Source organism: Tachypleus tridentatus, chromosome 13 (assembly GCF_004210375.1).
Source record: "Tachypleus tridentatus isolate NWPU-2018 chromosome 13, ASM421037v1, whole genome shotgun sequence".
Classification (NCBI taxonomy): Eukaryota; Metazoa; Arthropoda; class Merostomata; order Xiphosura; family Limulidae; genus Tachypleus; species Tachypleus tridentatus.
This window is the reverse complement of record NC_134837.1, coordinates 235,730,437-235,752,149: the sequence shown is the minus strand read 5'-3', so window position 1 is coordinate 235,752,149 and position 21,713 is coordinate 235,730,437. Positions and strand designations below refer to the sequence as shown.

The 21,713-nt window shown below is 29.9% G+C and overlaps 1 protein-coding gene across 1 annotated transcript in view; it reads left to right on the top strand.

Annotated features, from left to right (window-relative positions):
• The first annotated feature begins 932 nt into the window (after positions 1-932).
• Positions 933-21,713, top strand: part of LOC143239902 (uncharacterized) — a 40,961-nt gene continuing 20,180 nt past the window's right edge. Inside the window, exons 1-6 of the mRNA XM_076481525.1 lie at positions 933-1,197; positions 6,392-6,565; positions 11,242-11,305; positions 13,830-13,909; positions 15,961-16,062; positions 20,893-21,094. Of these exons, the coding sequence (XP_076337640.1) occupies positions 1,042-1,197; positions 6,392-6,565; positions 11,242-11,305; positions 13,830-13,909; positions 15,961-16,062; positions 20,893-21,094 (778 nt within the window). The 5' untranslated portion in view covers positions 933-1,041. The remainder of the gene's footprint in view (positions 1,198-6,391; positions 6,566-11,241; positions 11,306-13,829; positions 13,910-15,960; positions 16,063-20,892; positions 21,095-21,713) is intronic.

The window sequence follows — 21,713 nt, the reverse complement described above, 5'->3', positions numbered from 1 at the left end:
AAAGTGATTTAGCTCCAAAGTTTTCTTTCTTTCAAGAGAGACTTCTGTCAAACTATACAGGATAATGTAAAGAAATACATCTGTTCCCAAATAACTCCGGGTAAAAATGAATTAAGAGAGTGTGTCTGAGCTCAACAGAAAAGCTTGATTTGTTTATCCGGTTGACGAGATTATCTTCTGACCCTTTTTTTTCTCACAACACTGGTGGGCTGTTAATCTTAGTAAACATTAACTTAGTTATTATCTACTACAGAGAACAAAGAAATAAAGCAAGTAGAACAAGACAAACTCAACAACGTCTTGGTTTGTTGAAACGAAGCACAAAGCAACACAATGGGTTATCTTTGCTCTATAAACTATGAGTATCGAAATCCGGTTTCTAGTGCTGAAAGTTCGCAGACATATAGCTGTGCCACTGGAAGTGGGGGCTTTTGTGGACTAATTGTTTATGCTTACGTTTCATACACATAAAATAAACGAAAAATCTTTAAGACTTCAATTAACTAAATCAGGTAAATAATATATGCCTGCATTTTACAAGGCTACATTTTTGAAAACAGTTTTCGACAGCATACTATAACAGACCATAAAATATATATTTGAAGAAAACATCAATTAATAACTCATTTAAGATTTAGAAACTTATCTAAATTCATGTTTGTTTTATAATTATCCTATAAGGATAAATGAAATTTTTTGTAAGGAGATAAGATTAAATTTCTCACAAAAATCTTTATTTAATCATCTTCAAAGTTTAAACAATAGAGCTGGTTGAACCAGAGAAATAGTTTTCTGGGTAAGGGTGAATTACTTGTTAGAGAGAGAGGTTCCACTTAAGCAGGGTTGGTGGTATAATGTTCGCAAAAATTAGTTTCATATGATAATACAACAACGGTCCCTCAAATTTGTTTTCAGTGATGTTAACAAGTGATAAAATGAAAAAACATACGTGAACTATGAGGTTAATTTTGTCGATCAATGTTTCCCCCTAGTGTCATGTCTTCTAGCGACCCAAAATAAGGTTTTTTGGTTGTGAAAATTATGGGTTGTCACATGAAGTTCAGTGTTCTCTTGGCGTTATATTTTATTTTGTCAGATTTATTCCTCATAATTGTATGTGGGTTATTCAATAGTGATGAACTTAATCTCATAAGCTATGAAGTGGATATTCTTAATACCCCAGTTAAAATTGGAGAGGTACGTTTCCCATTTATTGAAGTTGTTGCAAAGTGTTACTAAATAGTTAAAGTAATACTAGCATTTGTAAAAGTTGGCTTGGTTTAACACTACTAACAGTAACATTAAACTTAAGTCTAACTTGCAAACTTCGTACTAGGCTAAATGAATTAGCCTGGTGTCATATTCAAAGTTATGCAAAGTTAAATAATGTGGTATTAAAATTTAAATGGTCATACTATTGTACTCGTATAGTTCAGAGAGAAGCTAGTGTATATTATTGTTGTTATCAGCCCATGATTGAAATTTGAAGTTGGTGGATGGTGCATCTTGTCTATAATTATTAGTAATAGTATTTTTAATATGCTAAATGCATTTACACATCACACAGGTAAGAATAAGAGTAGTGTTGCTATAAATATAATTTGAGATGTGGAAAATGTTATATGCAGTTGAAAAAATAAACTTATGATTTAAAACAAATTGAAAAGTAATATTTATTTACCTACAACATAAGCCAAACTCAAAAGACAAGAGCAGAAACACAATTGACAGTTTCCCTTTTACGTTTGAGAGATATTTGCTGGAGGAATTTCAAAAAAAGACTAAAAGAATACATGTTATATATACATAATAATAATAATGTGATTCCTTTTAAAGCACAGAATATAATGTTATATAAACATAATAATAATGTGATTCAGACACAGTTCTCATGCCATTGGTAAGTGTAGTAATCTGTAGTTTATAGTGTAGGTGAAAGTAAAGCGAATATCTCTGAAATAATCATTGTGATAGGTCTGTAAGTTAGTTTAGTACAGGTGAGTGTGTTTGTTTTTTTGTGCATTTCTTGCTCCAAATGCCTGTATTTTCTATGTTTACCTGTGTTTTTCTCACTGCATAACAATATTTGAGATGTAAGTATATTTCCCATAGATAATTTTTATCATTATGTGGTAGATATCTTGCGATATATTTGTTTCTCCTAAATTGCCAAGGCACATTACTGTAACAACAACATCCATGAAAGAGACCAAAATATATTTACGTGGATCATATTTCATGACCATATGTAATTAGAACACAGTCTTCATTGTATAGTTACCATAAGGCATATTTTCTGTGTGTAAAATTGTAAGCATTCTGAAAGCATGAGCATTTGAAAAAAAAAAAAAAAGAAGCTTCAGTTAACTAAACACTTTACCTTTAAAAGCTAATAAAAATAATATGGTACTTCTAAGTACTATAATGGTACAAGTAATGCTGAAACATATCTGTTCTCTTTCTCACCACATTTATTTTTGTCAATTCCCTGTAGCACTAGCATGTTTTGCATATATTTAAAGAAAAACATGAGTAGTTTTAATAAAATATTTAAGTTTATGTGATGGACTCAGCTATATTGTATTTTTTGTGATAAAGATTGTCCTAGAATAATTTCAAATAAGTTATTAAAGTCAAATGTTTCTAACATAAATTGCCATAACTGCATAGCTGATTCTAATAATTGTCAATGTAAATAAATAGTGTTCAGTGGACAGTGATGTATGTTAAATTATGAAGCTTTTTTTTTCATCAGTGTTCCTGAGATGTAGGTATTTTAATATACTTGCCCAAATCTTTTGTTACAACTGTCTGAACAACATGTTTTAATTTATTTTTACAACTTCATTGTTGTTTCTTATGTTAAACAGCATTCTTGGAGCCTCTGCTTTGTTGTTTTTTCAAATTTCTTTTTTGGATTCATTACAACAACAAGTGTTGGTCTTCCATGTTCTGTAAACTTTAATATTATTGGCAGATGCTGTCTTACCCAAACTGAATCCTTTGGACAGTATTTGGTGTTTTGTCAGGTTTTCTCCCACTGTGGAAATTGTCTCATCGACACATCTTCAACTCCCTTCTACAGCTGTTTCCCACTTTTTTGTTTAGTCATATTGATCAAACTCCATGGCTTTAATAGTATTCTTTCTGAGTCTGGATTGGTACACTGTATTTCTGTATGCCTGTCCCACCCTTCATTCTCTTTCCAGCGCATAGGCTTTAAATCACATCTCTTCTTGCCAGGTTCTTCTGATTTCCCCTTCTGTAGCTAGCTCAGTTGTAAATTTCACCAGTTTTTGTTTTTCTTGTAACTTTCACAAAAACAAACCACCACTTCAAACTATGTTGTGTGTATATTTACTGGAAAGAATATAACGCATTGTATAGTTGGTGTATTTTTTAGAGGGAATGCTTCTCTCTCTACATTGTTTATAGGATAGCAAAGTGTTCATCTCATCTGCCTCTGATCATTTCCTATTGTTGAGATGAGTTTTTTGACAAGACTGTTTTATCTAATGTATATTTATATTCCAAGTCATATTGCTACTCTTGAAATAACCAAACAAAAATAAAAGTATTTGATGTGGTTCACTGTCTCCACACATGGCTAGCTTTTGCTTTCCCTATTTGTGGTAACTCATTATACATCTCTCATTGTTGGACCTTATATCCAGATGATAGATAATTCCTGTTTGGCCTATGTAACTCTGGTGTTCTCCTTATTTTCTTATGAAATGTGGAATCCTTACTTATCCAGTACCAAACCATTGCAGAGGTTGACAACAAGTATTTGATGTGGTTCACTGTCTCCTTTTGCTTTCCCTATTTGTGGTAACTCATTATACATCTCTCATTGTTGGACCTTATATCCAGATGATAGATAATTCCTGTTTGGCCTATGTAACTCTGGTGTTCTCCTTATTTTCTTATGAAATGTGGAATCCTTACTTATCCAGTACCAAACCATTGCAGAGGTTGACAACAAGTATTTGATGTGGTTCACTGTCTCCACACATGGCTAGCTTTTGCTTTCCCTATTTGTGGTAACTCATTATACATCTCTCATTGTTGGACCTTATATCCAGATGATAGATAATTCCTGTTTGGCCTATGTAACTCTGGTGTTCTCCTTATTTTCTTATGAAATGTGGAATCCTTACTTATCCAGTACCAAACCATTGCAGAGGTTGACATGGAAAGTTAACCTTCAGATTAATGTAATCTCACTTGTAGAAGACCAGTTGGACACACATTTGGTCAAAGTAAAGCAGGAATTATTACCTAGAAGTGTTATACAGGCCTCTCCCTGCACTAGGAACTGAACCATTACTGGTGGTTACAATTAGCTAGATGGGTCTTGCATTTTCCTTTGCTTTTGTTTATTCAGGTAGGTAGTTCATATAAACATTTCTTACATACTTTATATCTTGACTTGTTGCCCTAGCCACACTACACGTGTACTAAAGACTCTGAGGTACCCAGGCTGGTTGAGTAGCCTTTACATTCCACCCATCTTTGTGATGCTTTAATACCACACAGGACATTCTTTGGATTGTACCTTTCTACACTACCAGTTGTTGTGGGTAAATAGTTTTCCCTGTTTGAAACAGATTTTACCTCCCACCAAGTTATGCTGCCACTAGGGTCCCATTTCTTGTCTTGTGGGTGATACTTCATGAAATTTCTTTTGTATATTTTTTAAGGATATGAGTGTGCATGTAGGTTGCCTTGAACCAAATAGTCCCCATTATTGTTTGTGCATTGTAAATGCAATAATCCTGTCTCTAAATTAAATATTTTCATAAACTTAATACCTGTATTTTATTCACTGCAGAAAAAATATTTACACATTGAGATTAAGAATGTAGTCTGTAGTCATACTTGAATATTTTATTTTCTATAATGTGAATAAAAAAAACAAAAACAGGGATCAAGCTAGCTGTATTTGTTTTGTTCACCACTTTGTTTACATAATAGCTAGGAAATAAACTTGTTGAGAATGAATTAATATGTGTTATAAAGTACTAGGAAATTATAGAAAACAGATGCAACATTTATTTATGAATAGTATAAATAATAATCTCTATTGTTTATTTACGTGGGATTACTTTAGCTGGAAATGTAACTTTTAAACAAAGCTTTATTTTTTATCTTTATGTGAAGCGTTAGAGATATCTTTATGTATAAATTATCAATAGAGAATGGTTATCAAAACTTCATTCTTCAACCAATGATGTATTTAAATTTTGAGGATATAGTAGAACTGGAAAACGTTTGTGTGTAATATAATCTTTGATTTTGTTTGAAACTTTTTAGTGAACTTTAGATATTATGCTTTTGTTCGATAATTTTGTCTTAGAGATAATCTTAAGTTAAAAGTATTTTTAACATTCTGTTATTACATGAGCATTCATCATTTTTATTATATGAGAATTAATGTTAGGAGATCAGGATGTTTCTTCTAGTTGCTACAGAAGTAAGAAGACAGGAGAATATATGTAAGTTTAACGTAAATCACTAACCTCTTTATTGTTTTATAATCATATGTAAAAATCCTTTTTCAGTCTTTTGTTCTTGCTTGGTCATTCCATGTTTTAAGGATACAATTTACTCTTTGTATTTGGTTAGTTCTGTTGCTTATTGTGGATTTTGTCATGACTACCTTTGTATCTGTTCTAAATTTTTATTATGTTTAAAACTGTTTTTAAAGCAGACTGAAACTAAATATGTACACATGGAAATGTACATGTGGGTGTCAATACAACTTTTTTTTTTTTTTTTTAACTCCTTGGTTTATCACTAGCAAAGTATGTACCAAGTAGTATGTTTGTTATATTTCTCAGATATGTTTGTTTATTAGTGGGGAACCAAAATACTATGACTTAAATGGCCTGGAAATAAGATGGCACATAAAAAGGAAAAAGTAGAGGACATGTTATTCATCTGTAAGTAGTTATAAATATTCAACAATACAAATATAGATGTGTTTGGATGAAAATCAGTGTCCTATTTGAAATATTTTCAGACATTGTATGTGTGATATAATTACTTTCTGTATCATTGTTTTTCTTATTTTTATTCAAAATTGTGGGTGCATTCATATATACATTATACTTGTATTTAAAAATAAAAAAACAGTACAGTAAGAATTTTTAACCAACTTGCAACAGGAAAAAAAAATATTCCAATGGAGAAAATCAAGTTAATATGAAGGCAAATCCTTTTTAAAATAACTTGAAACTGTAGGACAAGGCAATTAAAAAGTGACAACTGCAACAGATTGCCAAAAGATGAAAATGAATCCATAATTTAACAGTCATGTAAACTGCCAACTCTTTGTATTGTCCAGTATTTAACAGCCATTTAAAACAGTAACAACTTGTATTGTTAGGAACCAAGTACAACTGTTCTTCATTTGACATCAAAATTTGGGCAGCAATATCAATGTGTGTTACCTCAACCTTCAACAGCAACTGATCAGGCATCATCTGCTGAATCACCAAAGGAAGAACCTGACATTAAACAACTTCTGGAACCTCTATATAAAAGTCCATGCTTATTAAAGGTAAATGTTATATCAATGTATATATGTACATCTTTTATTTTGAAGCTGTTACAAGCTTTGTTTACCTGTTTTAATTTTGGAATTATTTATGAATACAAGCATCAGTTCAGTGCAAGTGTGGATTGGATTTAATAATAAAGAACTGAGGACTGTAGAATTTTTTGTTTAAAGGTTTGTGGTATTGAGATTCAGGTTTCTATTTTATTCATTTCAACTCCTTGGTCCCTGGTGAGTGTCATGTGATATGGGTTGGAAATAAGCCTATAATGATTTACTAGGTCATGATGAAAGAACTAGTATAAAGGATTGCAGACAAAATCAGCTTGATTTCAAAACATTCAGATACTGGATCACTTTTAAATAGTCAGAAGTAATCAAGTTTTGTAAATTACTTATAATTAATGAGCTGTGACTCAAGTTCATCTAACTGTTAGGAATGTTTACAGTGAGACTTGGAATGAATACACACACAGATTTAAACACTAATTATACTTAAAAAACATTAATCTTGTCCTAAGATTTCAATACTTGTGTCACAAGTTAGTTCAGATGAGTTACTTTTTCAGTAATTAATATTTTGATAAGTTATAAAATTGTTTTTCTAATAAAACATGACAAATAAGCAATTACTGCTTACTAATATTCTGAAATGCTATCTTAACTTTTGAAAAGAGCTGAGCTCCTGATGTTTTGATTCTGAGTTTACCTTTCTATTTATGATTGAGTCTAGATAGCTTATGCTAGATTGGTGCCAACTTTAATAGGGGTTCAAATGGCCAAGGTAATACGTGCACTACTCATTAATTATGCATACACACTAACCTCTGATAGCCATTCTGAAATAATACCAAATGAAATCTTGTATGGCTTGTTTTTTTATGATAGAAAATCTCGGTTCTCACACAGTATCTTGACATTTGATGAATGGACAGTGTTTCATTGTATTGTGAAGTAATTATTAGCAATCGGATTGCAGTTCTGGGCAATATTGTATGATCAAATTATGCTTCTGCAACATTTTTTTGAACATGCTTTCCAGATTTTTCAATTTCAACTGCACATTGTCTACTCAAGTAAAGTTTTAACCTTACAAGTATTACTGATAGTATTGTTACATGTTTCATTATTATTTCAATTCTGTTGAGTTATTTGGTGAAAATAATGCATGTGATGAAAACACAGGCTTGTGAATTTAAGCTTCATAAAAGTCGTTTGTGTTTTAATAATGGATTTTCTATAATTTGTCTCTACAGATTTGAAATTTTTTTGCATTGCATAAGGATATTTTAACAAATTGGGAGAAAAAGTCTTACTTTGTTCAAATACTTTTGTTTACCACAACATTTTTTTTAATGTTTTTATCAGTCATTTTAGAACCCTAACATAAGACATGCATTGTGATTGGTTTAGAGAAATCTACAGCCAATGGTTGTAAACATTTTAAGCATAGTGTAACCTGATTTCAGTGAAAAGAATTCTGCTAGAAACAAGTACACATAATGTTTTGTGAAAAATCTATGTTATGGAGAAAAATTAATGTTATTAGATTCACAGGAAGTATTGTGGAACATGTAAAAATTTTTAAACAAACCCTCTCAGACCTGTTAATTTTTACTGTAGACTTTTTCACTTTCACTCAGTTTGTAAGCCTAAGTTTACAAAAGTTTTCATGTTCAACAGAAATTGTGATACAAATGTTACCTATGTATAACTAACAAATACAAAACATGCTTGTCCAGTTTACTTGTTTATTGATTGAGTGACTATTATGTGCAATAACTGTAACTGGTATTTAACTGAAATACTCATTGAGTGTTTACAATTGTGAAATTGATTCTTTATGCATTTCTAGATTATTAAATTATCTCGATCCTTATAGGTATTCTAGGACTATTTGTATGAATGTTTCAGTTCTAGCATCATAATTAGCAGCTCTCTCTGATCAGCAACTAAATTATAACAATGAAAATATAGTTTGTTGAAGACTACAACTGGAAGCAGTTCTTTCTTTGTCATACAGTATCTGTATTCCTTCCTTGTTGAATTATTTTCAAAGATTTGTGATATAGAGATTTGGGTGCCCCTATTGTAGTCATTTTAAATTCTTGTTCCCTGGTAAGTTTCATATGACTTCTATGTTGGATGGAGCTAAGGGAGTACTGACTTGTTAAGCCATGATGAAGGAATTGGCACAAAGGATTACCAACAAAATGAAATTGACTTAAAAAACTGGAGCATTTATAATGGGAAGCTTAAACTCCATAGCTTACACTGTATTGAGTCTGTTGAGAATACATGATTACATATATTCTGTTCCATTTTGTAGCTGCAATAACAATGTTTCAATACCTCTAACGAGGACTTGCACCCTGTCATAGATATGCCGGTGCTATATTAGTTCTTTAGTACTTTGGGGAAGCCTGCATTACCTGTATTTATATGATGTGTAACTGTTTTTTGACCCAATTTGCAATTTGATTCTACAGATACATAAGAACATTCAGCCAACAGTACATTGAGCCACTGTACTGAGCCTTGATTGTTTGCTGAAAACTCATAAATCAGATATGTTGATAATCATATTCTTGTTCTTGGGCAGAACATGATGTATGCATCCTAAGTATTAAGTAATAGCATTTGATTGCTTCCATTTTAACTGAGTCTGTTCTCCCTGTTGCAAAATTTGCATAGAACATCACTTAACTAGTTGTACAGGTGAAACTGCCAGGTAAATCCTGCAATACATCTGTACACAAAATGTATGGATATGCATGTGTTGAATGTACAAGCACATTTGATTAACAAAAGATTGATTTTTACTAGATCGGAAATGTTTTCTATCTGATTCACCTTGCTAAGATCATCTACCAGACTCTCTACAACAGTCGTTACTTACTTCCAAAACCTATACATTTTCTGGTCAGTCTTGTTAACCTTGACAAGTCATAACTTTTGAAGTGTCACTTTACCTACCTTTGAAGGACATTGCTGCCAACATTCCTGCACAATGTGTAACATTATAGCCATACCTGAAGAGAATGTAAATGAACAAAAGCAATGTAACTTTTTAACTCATGTTTTATACAAAAGTTAAAAAATACTATATAATAATTAGAAAATGAATAATGTGTTTGCATACTACAATATCCAGTGGTAGGAATTTACTTTCCATTTTAGTGTCTGGTAATGAATATAATATTTGGATAGTACGAGAAAGGAGATTGTCAAGAATGTTGGAGCTGTATGTCCACATAATATTTATAGTGTATGAATGATGGTCAAAGTGGTGGAATATTTCAGGCTTTACGTGAAGAAAATACTTGAAATCAGGGCTAGTATGGGCCTCACTGTCATTTATCTAAACTTTGTTAAAGTTATGTTCCACCTGAATGAATTTTAACCTGGCAAAATGTGTGAAATGTTTAAAGAGTGATGTAAGTTTAATTTTGATAGTTACAACAATAAATAGTGAAGAAAATAAATTGTTAGGATCTTTTGATCATTTGTAAATTATATTTTAAACTAAGTAATTGTTAATAAAACATTTCTAGGATAATTGTTCTGTTACTGTAAAAAGAATATTTACACTATGGTAAATAAAACTAAGCTTTTTAGTTGAAAGTTCTTTAGTAGTTGACCTTAGTATTTTTGCTGAAATGTGACTAAAATGTAACTTATTACTAGGTTTAGGTTTTTATTTGTTAGCTTTAATTGAGCCTCTTGTGTATGTGCAATAAGCTGCATTGTTTATTTAGTTCTCTTATAACTATTAGCTGTAAGCTTCTTTATATTGTATGAAATAGCTTGACTGATTTGCTTAGAGAAGTGGAAATATTTAGAGTTGTACAAAGTTGTACTGAGTGTAGTTTCACTGCCTGTCTTATTGCTGTACACATTGTTCACAGTGCAACTTGTTGAGAATCTTATATTTAGGGTTTAATTTAGTACAAATACATGTATTGTGATAAAAGCCTGATAGCAGAAAATTTTGAGGGTTTTAAAGGCATTGTTATGCTAGAAGTGTTACTCAAAAGCAACTTAACAGTAAGTCTGCAGACTTGTAACATTAAAAATAAGGTTTTAATACCTATCATAGACAAAGCATAGATAGTCCATTGTGTAGCTTAAGAACAGACAAAACATTTCAGAAATGCTGATTAAGTGCAATGTTTTATAATATGAAAACATTCTTAAATTCTAGCTAAAAAACAACTTTAAAAATGCTATGCAAAAATTAATTGAATTGTGGTTATACTAATGTGATACTATTTTATTTTTAGATTGATTTGGTTATATATGCACCTACAGTGCATGTATATATGCTAATTTAACATTTAAAATTTATAACTACCCTACATCTTGGTGGATCTTTAATTATATATGTTTTCTAAATATTGATAAATTTTTGCATAAACACAGGGCTCTGATATATGTAGTATCTTATAACAGAGATAAGAGGAAACAAACAAGCAAACATTACTCTTTAGTATAGAAAAAGTTTTTAATAATGCTATGTTGAAAAGGACTACTCATTTTTTATGTGTTTAAAGAGATGTTTTGTTTCTTAACATGTAATTTTTTCTTTGTGTTATTTGCTTGTTTATAATGTGTATCCAGATGTGTATGTGTGTATAAATATACATATATTTTACAGATTTTGTAATTTTTACTGTTAGACTAAAGACTGGTGGACATACGAGTTTTGTTATGGGCATTATGTAAAACAATATCACTTAGAAGGTGAGTGCTGTTATGGTTACTAGAAGAACATTCTTTAAAACGTTTCTCTAACATTGGGCTGCGTAACTTACAATAATAATGAATATTACTGATTTTCAATTTTAAACATGTTTAGTAAAACAAAATTAACTTGTTATTTAAGCTAATACTAACAGTTTATACTTAAAACTGTATATAATTAATAGTTCTGCCACAAAAGTAACTCCCTTGTTGAATAATTAACTCCTGTTACTGTATTGAATTAGATAACGTATTAGCTACTCTTGAGCAAGCCTTGTGAAGAACTTTCGTCATTATTTTTTCATTATCTTACCTAATCTAACATAATAAATATCTAATTTTTACATTTTAATTACTTTTATAATAACAAATAGACTATATGTGAAAAACAAGAAATATAGTACTTACTTGGGTGCTTTTTTGTTTTTTGCTGTTGATTGTCAATGAAACTTGAGCATACTTTTTATACCAGTGGTACTAATACACTAAATTTGTTAATTATAGAATTAGCTGATGCACTTAAGAACAAGTCAATATGGTGTAATGTAATTTATTTGACTTTCTGATTAAGTGATAAACAACTTTAAAATTTCAGCTAAGTTTATCAATGAGAATGCTGTGAGAAAACATTTTAAACTGGAGGTGAAATATACAGTGTTTTGTATGAAAAACAATGTAATGTTTTTTGATATACTAAAATTTTAGCTTTCTGCTACATATAAAATGTCAGAGAAAACTATTACCAATGTGGGAAAGAGAGGAAGTGGCAAATGGATCTAATTTTTTAGTCTGTTGTTCCATACAAATAAGATTTTAGCCTATAAAAACTGTACTTTGTGTTTGTAATATCTATATTATAATGAGGATTTTATCTTAAGTTCCATACACATGAGAGGGGTGGTAACTACGTTGGAGAAGAGGGAAGTCCTATAGAACAAATGTCATACATTTTAAGTTCTTAGTTTCATAATAAAATATTTATAAAAAGTCCACAGTCTCCCCTACTATGAGAATTAACTGTTTTGATACCAAATTTATTCAAATGTTATGGTAATAAAGCAGCTTAATTAAATCTTGAATGTAGTTCTCTAAAAGGTTGTCACATGCACACCTGGCCAGGTGGTTAAGGCACTCGACTCATAATTCAAGGGTCATGGGTTTGAATCCCCATCACACCAAACATGATCACCCTTTCAGCTGTGGGGGCAGCATAATGTTATGGTCAATCCCATTATTTATTGGTAAAAGAGTAGCCCAAGAGTTGGCAGTGGGTGGTGCCTTCCCTTTAGTCTTACACTGCAAAATTAGGGATGGCCAGTACAGCTAGCCCTCATGTAGTTTTGTACAAAATTGAAAACAAACCAAACAAGCATACCTTAACTTATCTTTAGTAAGAAGTTAGTTTAACGCTAAGTAGGTGGTAAATATCTTGATAATATTTCAACTTTAAAGATTAAATACAATGAATATGTCTTGTGTGATTAATCATAGATATGTGAATAAATAATTTGAGTGAAAACAATCATGTACATATGTGAATTTATGAAAAACAATATTAAATTCTAGTTAAGTCAATCAAACAGAGCAATGAAGCTCAGTTGTTGGATACAAAATATAAAATAAACATAAAATTTCATACATTCAGTTAGAGTTACTAACATAATATTAAATACCATACTGTACAATATAAAACAATGTACATTTTTGTAACCTGAAATGACCTGAGAAGGTCAATGTTGTTCTCTGATTTATTAGTAAAAGTGTTAATACCTATATCAACCATCTTAAGATATAAAGCAATATGCAGTTTTATATTTATTTGTCATAGAAAAAAAAATTATCAGCAAAAAACTGTCTTAAAAAGTAATTATGTATAGTTTTGTCTTCTGACTTTCTAATTTTACTGAGCTGTAGGGGAGGGCATAAAATCATTACCACTTGTCATTCTTCTAAACCTTTATGATTAACTCTGGTTGATAATATAACTTTACAAAATGAATAGCCTTAACACATTTTGTATTATTTTGAAGTAATCTTTTATGTACTTCTATGGATTAACTCAATGTTTTACTTTTATTTCCAATATTGAAAAAAATTTGTTTAATGAAGGATTTCCTGTCATAAATAAATAAATATACATATATAAAATAGTTTTAGTTAAGAAAAATATATAGTTATATTTGCAAACTCCATTAGGTGCTTTTTTCATGAAAATTTATTAGATACCAACACACAGAAATGAACTATCATAGTAAGTAGTTCATTTATTAGTTATTTCATTGATAAATAAGAAAGAGCTGCAATTTTTGTTCAACATATAGAGTATTTAAGCATTCTTTTGCTTTGGGTTGGCTTATCTTTTGTAATTAAGTGGTAATTTATATATTTTTTTTTTATTTATTAAGAAAAGAAAATAAATGTTTCAAATTATTCAAGTAGAACTAAAATTGATAACTGAGAAGTTGTGATTTTAGTGCACTCTTGTATTTCATTTATAACTATCAATTTCTTTTCTTTTTATCAGATAGCAAAATTGTAGGCCAAGTTATGACCTTAGGAAATTATGAATCAGACTATGACTGGAGCAATGAATCTGATTATTCAGTAAAGTATCATATATTTTGATTATTTTACTATTTTTACAATGCTAAAATCAAGGGTTTGATTCCTCTTGGTGGACTCAACAGTTAGCTCAGTGTGTCTTTGCTGTAATAGAATGCTTTTACTTTCATGTTCTCTGAGATTTTTTACTGTTTGTTCATGCAGTACAACAATTTATTTTGTCTATCATCATTTCTTAATTGATTTATGTGGTTTTTATTATGCACATGTGCCTTATGTAAATAATAAGTAACAAGTTAATAAGTTACCTTAATGTTTCTAGCAACAGTCTTTTTGTATTATTGCTTGGGGAAACATTGTAATAGTAGCTTATGTTGTGATAAATATATTTCATTGTTGAAGTTGCTTATTAATCATTTTAATACTATACCTTACTTTCTGCTGAATTTATAAAGTATTTAAGCAGTCTGGAAGATTATTTTGCATTTATAGCTTAATACGTGGTTTTAACACTAACCTAAACCTTCTAAGCTTGTAGAAATGTAAGAGATATTGGAATTATTAAATGTACATTTTCCATGTTTTAATTTATGATATTATTTCTAGTCATTTTATTATACAGGATTATTTTCATTAATTTGTAATTTTTAAAATTATTTTGTTTCTTATCTGTATAAGGGCCATCAGAGGTTTTGATATTTCATATTACACTAGAGTATAAAAGTTGCTAGTTGTGGATTATTAAATTAAGAAATGTTAACTTTATATTCCTAAGAGTATAGTAATTTATTAATCCAGAATATGGAGAAAGCTGTCTGCTATATAAATAAGCAAACAAACAACAAAAAAAAAAAAAAAAATAAATAAAGTATAGAAGTGAGAAAACCAGTTTCCAAATCAGGCAGAATTTTTGTTTAAAACTTGCATTCCAACTTATAAAGTAAAATACAGCTTTGTTAGTTGAGGATTGTGTAAGTATAAGGCAAGAATCCCTCAAACTGTATTATACTAAGTTTGATCTACCAAAAAGGCAGATTGCTGATTTTGTTCTTTGCAGTTGCACTGTATGATGCTGCTAGATTATTCTCTGCTTTTGTTATTAAAATTTCTTAAGCTTAGATTCAGTGTCATCTTACACACACGGAAATTTGTTTGTAAATAATGAAAATTTCACTCTGTGATTTTCTACTACTTTATACTAAATACAAGAACAATTTTTTTTCAGCATTTTCAGCGAGTAGACACCTGTTTAATATATAATTTGAAGAGTTAGTCTTTGTTGTTCTACATTAAAAAGCTTTGGTTATCATCATTGTCATTCATGTTTTTCCAATACAGGTCTTTATAGCAAACTCAGAGTATGTTCTAGATAGTAAAGGAAAATAAACTTGCATATTAAGAGAAAGAGAGAAAATACATACAATTTAATATTGAATATTTAGCAGTACAAGTTTCATTTATAATTCTGTATCTCTCAATTGTGGAAAAATTTACCTTTTATCTTTGAGTGTATGATTATTGAAAAATTTAATTTTATTCACTGTCTAACTTAATTATAATTTAATTTAATTATTTTTAATGAAAGCTAAACATTTATAAGTATTGAACAATTTCTAATGAAATGAATTGTAAAGATTTATCCAAAATATTCATGATCTCACTGATAATACATATTGTAAATCCAGATGTGATGAACTAAAAATACTTTCAAAAATAGCTTTGTTGGGCAACACGTATAAAACTTGTTATGGCAATTTAGGATAATTTGTATGTACATTACAAATGTAATGGATAAGTTTTTTTAGGTTATATAATGGATTTAGATTTATATTGTTCAACTATGTATCACACAGTAAATCTTGAATTATACAATCTTAATTTTGATATTAAATGTTTTTGTAATGCTTCAGTCACTTTTAGTACTACTTAAATGAATTAGATTTGCTTAGAAAATAGTTTTTACTTGTTTAATAAAATAACTAGTTAAAATCTCTTATTATATAGATGTTAATGCAAATTTAAACTTGTATGAGCTATGAATGTGATTTATAAGAAAGATAATTTTGAAATTGAAATGCACATTTCCTCAACAGGAAAAAACAAGTGGAAGTGTCTTTAGGAGATACCACAGTCAGTATTATGTTAATGGCACATCTTGTGATTTGACAGGGAGACAACGTAAAACTGAAGTTAGGGTATGTGAACTGTAAATGTCTCATTGGTTAAAACATTTCTCATAGTATTAGGTAATTTTTTGACTTTCAGTATAACACAGTGATTAACGTTTTAGTTAAAGCCTGAAATATGTATCCAAGGGAATATTTTTTTCATATAATACATGTAAGAAAGAGACCATATAGTGTGGTTTATTACATAAAACTTTAGTGTTAAGTATTAAGAGAAGAAATTTGTTGCATGTAACATTTTCAGTACAATAACTTATTTTTCTAAAAAGAACATGCAGGGTCCATGGTGGTTTTTTTTAAAACTTTGAAAGAGCTAAAATTTTGAAAACAGTAAGACTTTAAAGTCCTTGAAATTCAAAAACAAATACTTGAATTTGGAAAAAGAACAAATTCCTTAATTCATTTTTATTTATTTCCTAAAATGTGGAAAATTTATAATTTTCTTCATTATATATTAAAGAACTATAGACACCAGTCTTGCAGTATGTCAATTTTAATAACAATGTAACATCTTGTATGAGTATACAAATTTTGCCAGTGAATGCTGCTGTTTTTGTATTCATCAAACGACAACAAGCCAGATTATCATTCATTACCTTTGTAGTTTTTATTAATGTTTTCAAAGGATCAGTGGAGTATATAGCTATAGAAATATTACAATGATGAAAAAGTATAATAAGCAAAATCTGCAATTGCTAGGAAAGTTAATTGGATAGTGTTACAAAGACTTACTGCATGCTGAAAACCTTTATTCAGCAACATGTCTCTCTTTAATTGGGAAAAAAACATTCAGGTGAGACTGATTGGAAAAAGAACTAGAAATTCTTAGTGATTTGATGTAAACCATAAGCAAACTAGAATTCATTTTACATATTTTTTGACTAGGAAAGGTTATATATACAATATGCAAGGAACATATAAACTGACTTCACAAGGCTGCTTCACAATTTTGAAACGTGACAAAAGATTAACCAAACTTGACTAAATTGCAGTAAATTTTAAGAGCATCATTCCTTTCAAATATATACAAAGGAAGACAAGAGATTGCATCACCAAGTTTATACTTGAAATACGTGTTGCAAGTTGTACATCCTATTGGTGCAGTTTACCTAAAAACCTTTTCTAGCTCCTTTCAAGACTTTGAACTTTCTTGTTCAATATTTCAACAGTGATTGTCTTTGTGACCATATCAGGTGTTATGAAAGATAGAAATTGTAAAATTAAGCTTTTGTACATTTTTGAAAATTATTTTAATATCAATATCATTTGTAGTAATTTGGGTTAAATTTGAGTTTAATAATTTAAGAGAATAAATTTAGTGAAATTGATAAATAAACACAAGATTGTCAGAGTTTTAGCTTAGAGTTTAGTGGTGTAAATTGTTCTACAATGTTAAATTAGACTTAGTAAGTGTAATGGTACTTTAGGTTTAGCCACAATTAAACATACTACAATAAATTGTAAAACAGGTTAATACATTGTTTTATTAAATAAGTACAACCTAAAGACTAGTATATTGTTTTCTCATGTTTTAAGAATGAACTTGTTTAATTGAACATAGATCTATTAGTTTAAATTCATCTTTTAATTGTGGGTAGGTTATAATATAAATCAAGCTAAATACATTGTATTATTAACATTACATATCGATTGAAGTAAAGACTACTTATTGCCACTTCTGGTAAAGTTCTTTTTCTACGTTCTGTATAATTAAAAATAAATTTAATTACTTTAGAGAGAAGACAAAGTAGTGATTGTAAAAAAATAATAATAGTACCTGATTTTTAACCGTTAGGCTTAACAGTAAGAATTTACAATTGGCTTCTGGTATTGAGTATTTGTTTCCAAGCTATAAGTAAAATGGTTAAGACTTGTGCATGAATTAAATTCTCAGTTTGTTTAATGTAATGGGTTCAGTTAGTGGGTATTTGGGACAGGCATGTACTTTTAAGGAAGCTGGTAGTGAAGAGGTGTAATTTGTATGTAGAGTTTGTAGGTTGGAGGCTATCCTTACTGAAGTATAGGTAGTAGATAGAGAAGTGTAGACTACTAGCAGTATAAAAAATAAAACATGACTTTAGAGCACTGTTAGGATTGGTGGATGGGAAACATTGGTAAATTAGGGATAGAGTACTAAAGAGGGTGGAAGTGGCTTTATGTGTAAAATGTGAGTTACTTCCTGTTGAAATTTAAAATATCAAAGATAATAGCAAGGAGATTGAACCTATTTGGGTGTCTATTAGTGGGAATTTGTTACAGATCACTAGATGATGATGATGAAACTTTACACTGAGATTAAGGTTTCAGTTAATGAAGTCAGTCGTGGGTGATTTTCATTTCAGCCATATTGGGAAATGCTAGAGTCAAGAGAGAACTGTTTTTGGAAAATATTGAAGATTACTTTCTTGAAGAATTAGTCAAGATTTTTTTTCCTAAAATGATGCTGTTTTAGATTTATTGTTAACTTCAAATATAGAAATCATTGAGAAGGTGAAAACTGAGGAACACCTGGGTGCAAGTGATAATTGCTGTATTACATGTAATGTTTTGATCCATATGGAGATAAAAAATAATGATATTTTGCTTACAAATTTAAAGCAAATATTGAAGGGATGTGACAAGAATTATCTGTTGGGAATTGAACAGCTGAGTTGTGGGAGATTTTTAAATGTTCCAGGTGAACATACTCCTTATAGAAAGAAAAGGATAACTGCAAGTGAAAATCTAGGCTGAATTATGAAGAATATAAGAGATACAATTAATGAAAAGTATCACAAATTTAAGAAATTTAAATTACCTGTGTGATAGAAGATTTAGAAGATTATAAAAAATCAAAAAGGTTAGTGAAACAGGAATTTAGGATATTTAGAATACAAGTCTAAAGAGGTTATAATTGCATTGTATAGGCTGCTAGTTAGGTCATGTTTGGAGTATTGTGTTCAGTCTTGAGTTCTTTACATTGAACTGTTGGAAATGGTTCACAGGAGGGTTACCAGAATGGTGCTCTGGAATGAAGAGGTTGTCATACGAGGAGAGATTTAGAACTTAACATTTTTTTCTCTTGAAAAAAGAAGAGTTTGAGGGGATCTGGTTGAAGTGTTTAAGATTGTAAAAGGAATCAATAATGTTGTTGCATCAACAATTTAGATACTTAAAAGTGAGAATTATAGAACTAGGGGACATAAATATAGATTTAGGCAAGGCAGAAAACATCTTCGGCTAAGAAAATTTTATTTTTGAAATAGGGTGATTGGTTTATGGAATGACTTGCATTCTGATGTTGTGGAGGCGGTAAACTTAAGTGAGATTTAAGGGAAAGCTTAATAAGTATATGAATGATAAGGGTTAGCTTTGAGATTTAAAAAAAAGCTTTATTAATAGTTTTAGTTTAGAGTATGAGATAGCTGAGATGGGCCAATAGATCCAAAGTTGTGTCAAAACATTCTTATGTCTGTGGAATAAAAGTTACCCATATTCACAGCAGTGGTGGGGTGCTATTGACAGGCTACTTTTCTTTTGGTCAGTAGCTCAAAATTAGGCATGGCAACAGATAACCCTAGTATCTTTGACATAAATATTAGTGTTATAACTTTAGTAGAGTGGTTGGTATTAAATCTTTAGACAAGTACATTTTTTTCAATCACATCATCAGATAATTCAGGTTCAGAGTCAGAATCCTTGTTAGCTTGCACAAGTTCATTTGTCTTAAAATGCAAAATACAGTAAGGTGATTTGATGTCATTGTGGGTCTGCTTTCTCATAATTGTTAAACAGTTTCAACTGAATGCATTATCAGTGTTTTGATTATTCGTTATGAGAAATCCACTTTGCTAAAAATTGTTAGAATATTTTGTCTAATCTCTTTGAAAACACAAAAACTGCATTTACATTTCACCCTTTCTCTACAGTTAATCAAAGGAAGTTTTTTTCATTTTGTTTCAGTTTAGATATCTCAATGCAGCTGAAAATATGAAGTTGCAATCTTGACTTCACAAAATGATCTTTGTACTTGCTTTGTCCTCTTTACACTTGATCTTAATTTCAGTCCATGTTCAATTCACTATTGTCTTGCTAGTCTTGACACCAAAATTGTCTATTAGAAACTTCATGTGAAACAGTTTAGAACTGAAGCATTTCAATGATGATTAATTTTTGTACATGCAAGAAATGTAAGAGACTGGACATATGAAGTTAAAAACAATCTTTATTATTATCTAACTCAGGAAACATAATGTACATACTTGTGCAGATGTTGAACTATCACTTCCTTTTGGATACGTAAATCGTTCAGTTTTTTACATTGACCTGCTGACATTAATAAATCAGGTGGAACTATGTTAATTTAATGCTACTTGCTGTACTGGAAATGTTGAATTTATCAATGATAAATAGTGATACTGTGGCCATTCTTAGTAAACATGGACTTATGTACACATACCATCTACTCAGCCAATAAAGAACATTGCTTTTGTTGATCTGCAACAATGTGAAATTGTAGCACTGTCTCCTAGGTTGAAGTGGGTATTATCTACTAAAGAACAACAAAGAGAAAAAACTAAAATGAAAATAACAGGTTCATGGACTGAGCATTTATATAAAGTTGCATGGAAACAGAATAAGTGAATAATTTTAAATATTGGCATTAAGCTAAGAAGGCAGAATATGCACTGTATGCTTGCATATCACATTAACAGTAGCTTGGATAATTTTGTGGAAATTAACATCTAAAATTAGTTTTGTTAAAATATCCTAAGACCTTGTAGTTCTTGTTGTAGAATTAAGATATAATGAGAGCAATATTAAATCCTTCAGTTTCCTTTATAGTTTTTTGTGTTTTAGTTTTTCTGTGAAGAAGATGCAATAGATTATATATCAAGAGTGGATGAACCAGAAACCTGTAGTTATATACTGGCAGTTCACACAGCTAAAGTGTGCAAACATCCAAAGCTTCATGTCTCTCCAACAAAGAAACCACACATGATTTCTTGTAATCCATTGCTTACTGAAGATCAGTATGAACAATATCTGGTCAAATTGGAAGGTATGTTTGAAATAAAATATTAACAGTGTCTGGAATTCCAGAAGTTTTGTACCACTGATTTCTGTTGAATATTTTGGAAATAAGTTGGTGTTAAACTTTGTTGGATTAGAAAAACAACTTAAAACTTAAATCATATTACTTAAACATTTGCACACCAGTTCAATGAAGGATGTTTGTCTCCAACAATTGTGATGTCTTAGTGTTTGTCATGCTTTTTTTCTCTTTTTCCTGTTGCTGAGTTTGTTCATTGTTCATAGAAATACTATCTGTAATGCTTTTATGTTTATTTAAAAAAGAAATATTCATTTTTATTACCAACCAAGTTAACTTTCCTAAAAAAAAATTATGTATATTTGCATTGATAAGAGGCCATATTGTGTGATTATGTTTACATTTCTTACAGTATCCTTCAAACAGTGGTAATCTGCGTATTTGTAAATCAAAAGTTTCAGTATAGTTTAGGCTATTTTAATTAATTTTCTTTTATAGTTGAGAAAGAAATGTAGAAATTAGTCTTTTTATTGCTGACATGATCCATCTTTATTTTGTGCAAATCTTCATTATGCATTCTACACTGCTTTTATTCTACTTGTATCTAATTATGAAGATTAATCATTTT